Source organism: Apis dorsata, unplaced genomic scaffold (genome assembly GCF_000469605.1).
Source record: "Apis dorsata unplaced genomic scaffold, Apis dorsata 1.3 scaffold_683, whole genome shotgun sequence".
Taxonomy (NCBI): Eukaryota; Metazoa; Arthropoda; class Insecta; order Hymenoptera; family Apidae; genus Apis; species Apis dorsata.
Window position 1 is genome coordinate 250,540 of NW_006263864.1, and position 3,958 is coordinate 254,497.

A 3,958-nucleotide genomic window follows, 5' to 3' on the forward strand; every position below is an offset into this window, starting at 1 on the left:
CTCGTGCATTGGAATCCAACATACATAAAAAAAATTATTTTTTCTTTGTAAAGAAAAAATAATTAAACCAACTGACTTTCAAGTTTTGAATAAAATCAAAATCCTTAATTTCGATCTTCAAATTTTCCCCAATAATATCGATTCGCGTCTAATATAATACAATAATAATCTAAAGTTTACTCGCGATCGAATGGTAATTCACGAGTCTGGTCAAGGTACGCGTATCCCGTTTAAATCTCTTTGACATTGGAAACAGGCGTTCCCACACATTTGACTAATTTTCGAACAAAGGACGCTACAACAACCGGACCCGGGTGTGGGGGAAGGGGGTGAACTCGTGCCAAGCCAGTTTTCGGAGGAAATTGGCATATTAATTTCCGATACGTTTTACGGCACAAAAGCCACGCGTATGGAAAGCCCCGACACACAACCTTTATGAGAATTTTTATCGACTCGTTTCGAAATCTCTTTTATATACGCCCGTATACCCAACGTACGCCCCACTGGAAACCATCGTTTAAAATAATAGCACGGAACGGTCGGATTTTAAATTTAATTTAATCAGCCCCAAACCATCGCCACCCCTTGCCACGCGTAAAATGGCATAATAAACGCGGTCGCCCACGTATCGAGTAATTAACGAAAGAAGTCTGCGAGCCAGCCCGGTATGAGGTCGAGGAATTTGGGTTATCGCGGAACCGCATCGAACGAATTAACTCGTTGCAACCGATTCTCAAGTTCCGACCGACCAGACCAGACGAGACCCGTCAAAAGCTGGCGTCTGTCAATCACACCGTTAAATTGCCGTGTCGGGGGAAATCCCAACGGCTCCGCGATTCAGCTTCGACAAGCATCGTCGACAATCGAACACGCTGTATTCCACCGATCGGTTAGCTACACTGACCTACGACACGAATAACTGCGTTGTTCTTCAAACAGACGGCATATATACCATTACGTATCAACGAGGAAAAATAAAAACGCGGAAAACGCGTTTGTTTGTTCCTTCCTTGCTAATTATATATATATGTATATTTTTCCTCTTTTCGTCCTTCGTCTCGATTGATGACGCTCCAGAGACCCATTCTTTTTTTTCGACGCGCATTCGTTCCATTAAGATGGAGCCAAGACGAAATTACAATTTCAAAGACGACGAAACAAGCGGGAATCGAGAAAGAGAAGGTTATCGAAGGAGCGAAGAAACAAAAATTTGACCAGTCAGCAGGTATCCCAAAACTTGGCGCGTTCGTCTCTTTCGGATTGCGACGAGGTCGTGCGTCTTGGAAGTCTGTGAAATTCTAGTAAATGCAACGGCGATCGTCGCGGATGTCAGCGAAATCATGGTCCTCGAAAGAAAACGCAAGCACGCGAAACGATCGTGCTCGTCATTGACGACGATTTCGCGGAAATCAAGCTCGCGGAATAACTTTGCTCCGTGAAAAGCAAAAGATAATACGTTGCACACGTGTGATACAATGTATGGATACACGTACACACAGTCGCCACGATCGAGAGAATGTTGCATCGAAATAAATTGAATACCGAGAATGCGACGTTCGATAAAGGAGAAGTTAAATCGCATTAAAAATAGAAATACCTAAGAAATCGTCGCGTTTTTAAAGAGATCGTTTCTTTTTTTATTAAAATCGAACGAATAAAAACGGCGACATTGTTACAACACAACACAAAAACCGCTACGATTTTTCCGTTGTTTTGTACCGGAGGGAAGTTTCGTGGTAATAATAGTCGCCGAAACTCATCTAGATGTTAGTCAGTGGATTATTTTTATCGTGAACGGACCGACTCGAGTTTTCTTTCTTCACCGCGCGAAGCTTCGACATTTCTTCGAGCATCGCAGCACCGACCGACCATGAATTCGGCCAATTAATTCGATATAGCGTGGCCAATGCGGCGGAAGAACCATTCGGCGCGCCAATCTGTTCGATGCGCCATTTACGATCCATTCACCCCTTTCACGCTCTTGAAAAGAGATTCCCGAGAAACAAACATTTCGGAAGAGATACAGAAGGATATTTAGATTTACCAACGCGATTTATAATTAGAACGTATATAATTTCTTAACTCGGTCTCTATCTAACCGATCGAGAAACGATCGATCGAAAACTGTTGAAGCACAACCTGTGGCGCGAAAAATAAATCGATAACGTAAATAATTAATTATTTAATATAATGGCCCAGACAACGCCAAATATCTCCTCTTCCTCGATCCGTTGCTTCTTAAAACTTCGTCAACTTCGTCTTTTCTACGCAACGAGTTCGCATGAATTCTTTCATGAATCCCCGACGGGAACCATTTTTGGCGAACGTTTCTTCTTCAGAGAAAAGTGTTAAACCGAGGGAAATTTCCGGCTCGATTTTCGCGATTAACAGCATAACTAATAAATCCATGGTACGAAATGGAGGAAAGATTTCGCGGAACGCGAGATACGCGCGCTATCGACGCTGGGAGACGGGAGTACGGCAAACGAGGAGTGGCTTTCGACGATACAGCATTGGCAACTCTCAAAGGAGGGAGACACCGCTTTGATGAAATTCAGGGAACAGCATTCACGGTTCAAAGGAAAACCGTAGGGTAATGTCAGGTAATAACTAACGCGAACCAAGGTAGCCCGTGAGAATCGGGGAGAGGAGGCGGAGGTGGTGGCATACGGCAAAGGGAACCACCAGCTTCTCCTCTTTCTCTCTTCTTTTTTCTCGCATCGCCCCATTTCCTGTCCTCCCGCCATCCTTTCCGCCGAGGATACAGAATCTCTCGATGACCTACTCGAAACCGACTCTCTCGAGTCGGACACCAGAGAGGGCCGGCCATAAGGCGGTGCGAACGGAACGAACGGATCTCGCGTGTCTACTCTACATCCGGCGTGAAAATCGCAATAAAACGCGAAGCGTTTATCCTGTTATCGAATAAACTCTCGATCGATCTCAGCAGCTGACTCGCGACATACTCGAAACAGATCGAAACAGAAAGGACGCTACCGTTTTCCCACCATTTTTTTTTCCTAACGATCGAATCGAGAAATCAACATGTCCGCTCCACAAAACTTCCTTCGCTTTCCCCTAATAATGGCGGAACGAATGGAACGTTCTCGTTCGTTCGAGGCAACATTTCCGATTATCGAATAAACAATATTTATTCCGTTAATAGTAAATCTATGTTATTTACCTTACTGGATTCTTCGGCCTGAGAAACTCTGAAAGGTAACTCCAATCGAAGTCTTTCCTGGCCATGATGAATCGTTGATTTTCCACGCAGAAGGGGGGATTTATGCACGCTTCGATCTACGTGTCTAGACAATGTTCAGCCGTATTTACACAGGTGTATCACACGCTACGATCATCACAATCATTCCACGCGTTAGAGTATTTTAAACGTCGAGTCTTCATTAACAAATTCTCGACATTCTCCACCGCAGGAACAGAGACGAGGCGCGCGTTTCCTTGAACTTTCTTTCGAGAGGAATTAAACCGTTTGAACAACCGCAACACCGTTTCGTCAAGGCAACAGCCAAGCAATCGTCCAACTTGTTTCTTTTTTTTTTAATATCACACTTTTTACGCAACACACGCGAGCGCGTGGCTCGTAAGCTTCGATCAATCACGCGTACGCTCACTGCCAGCCGAGAACCGACTAAACACGAGAGAGCAATACGGAAAAATGTAAGAATTCTAACTCGCACGATGTCACAAGTACGACTGATTGTCTTTGCAGAAACGAAAGTAAATATATTACCGTCTCAGGTAAACGAAATATCCCCACCTCTCTCATGGTGCAAAGATTGGCAATTATACCTGGACATACCCTCGAAGCTACGTACCGTTATTACCCGCCCCTCTACCCTTAAATGGCAGCGATGAGGGTGAGCGAAGCTTTCTCTTCTTAAGGCTATTTACGAACGTTATATTCACGCCTTATCGATACATATATATATATATATAT

General features: G+C 44.1%; 1 protein-coding gene across 5 annotated transcripts in view; it reads right to left on the reverse strand.

Moving 5' to 3' along the window:
- LOC102673085 overlaps positions 1-3,958 on the reverse strand; it is a 52,147-nt gene that overhangs the window by 11,414 nt on the left and 36,775 nt on the right. Inside the window, exon 1 of one of the 5 annotated variants that reach the window (XM_031513661.1) lies at positions 3,185-3,456. The exons of the other annotated variants lie outside the window; for them this stretch is intronic. Within the exon in view, the coding sequence (XP_031369521.1) occupies positions 3,185-3,249 (65 nt within the window). The 5' untranslated portion in view covers positions 3,250-3,456. Of the gene's footprint in view, positions 1-3,184; positions 3,457-3,958 lie in introns of those variants that run through there. 5 annotated transcript variants of the gene reach the window in all.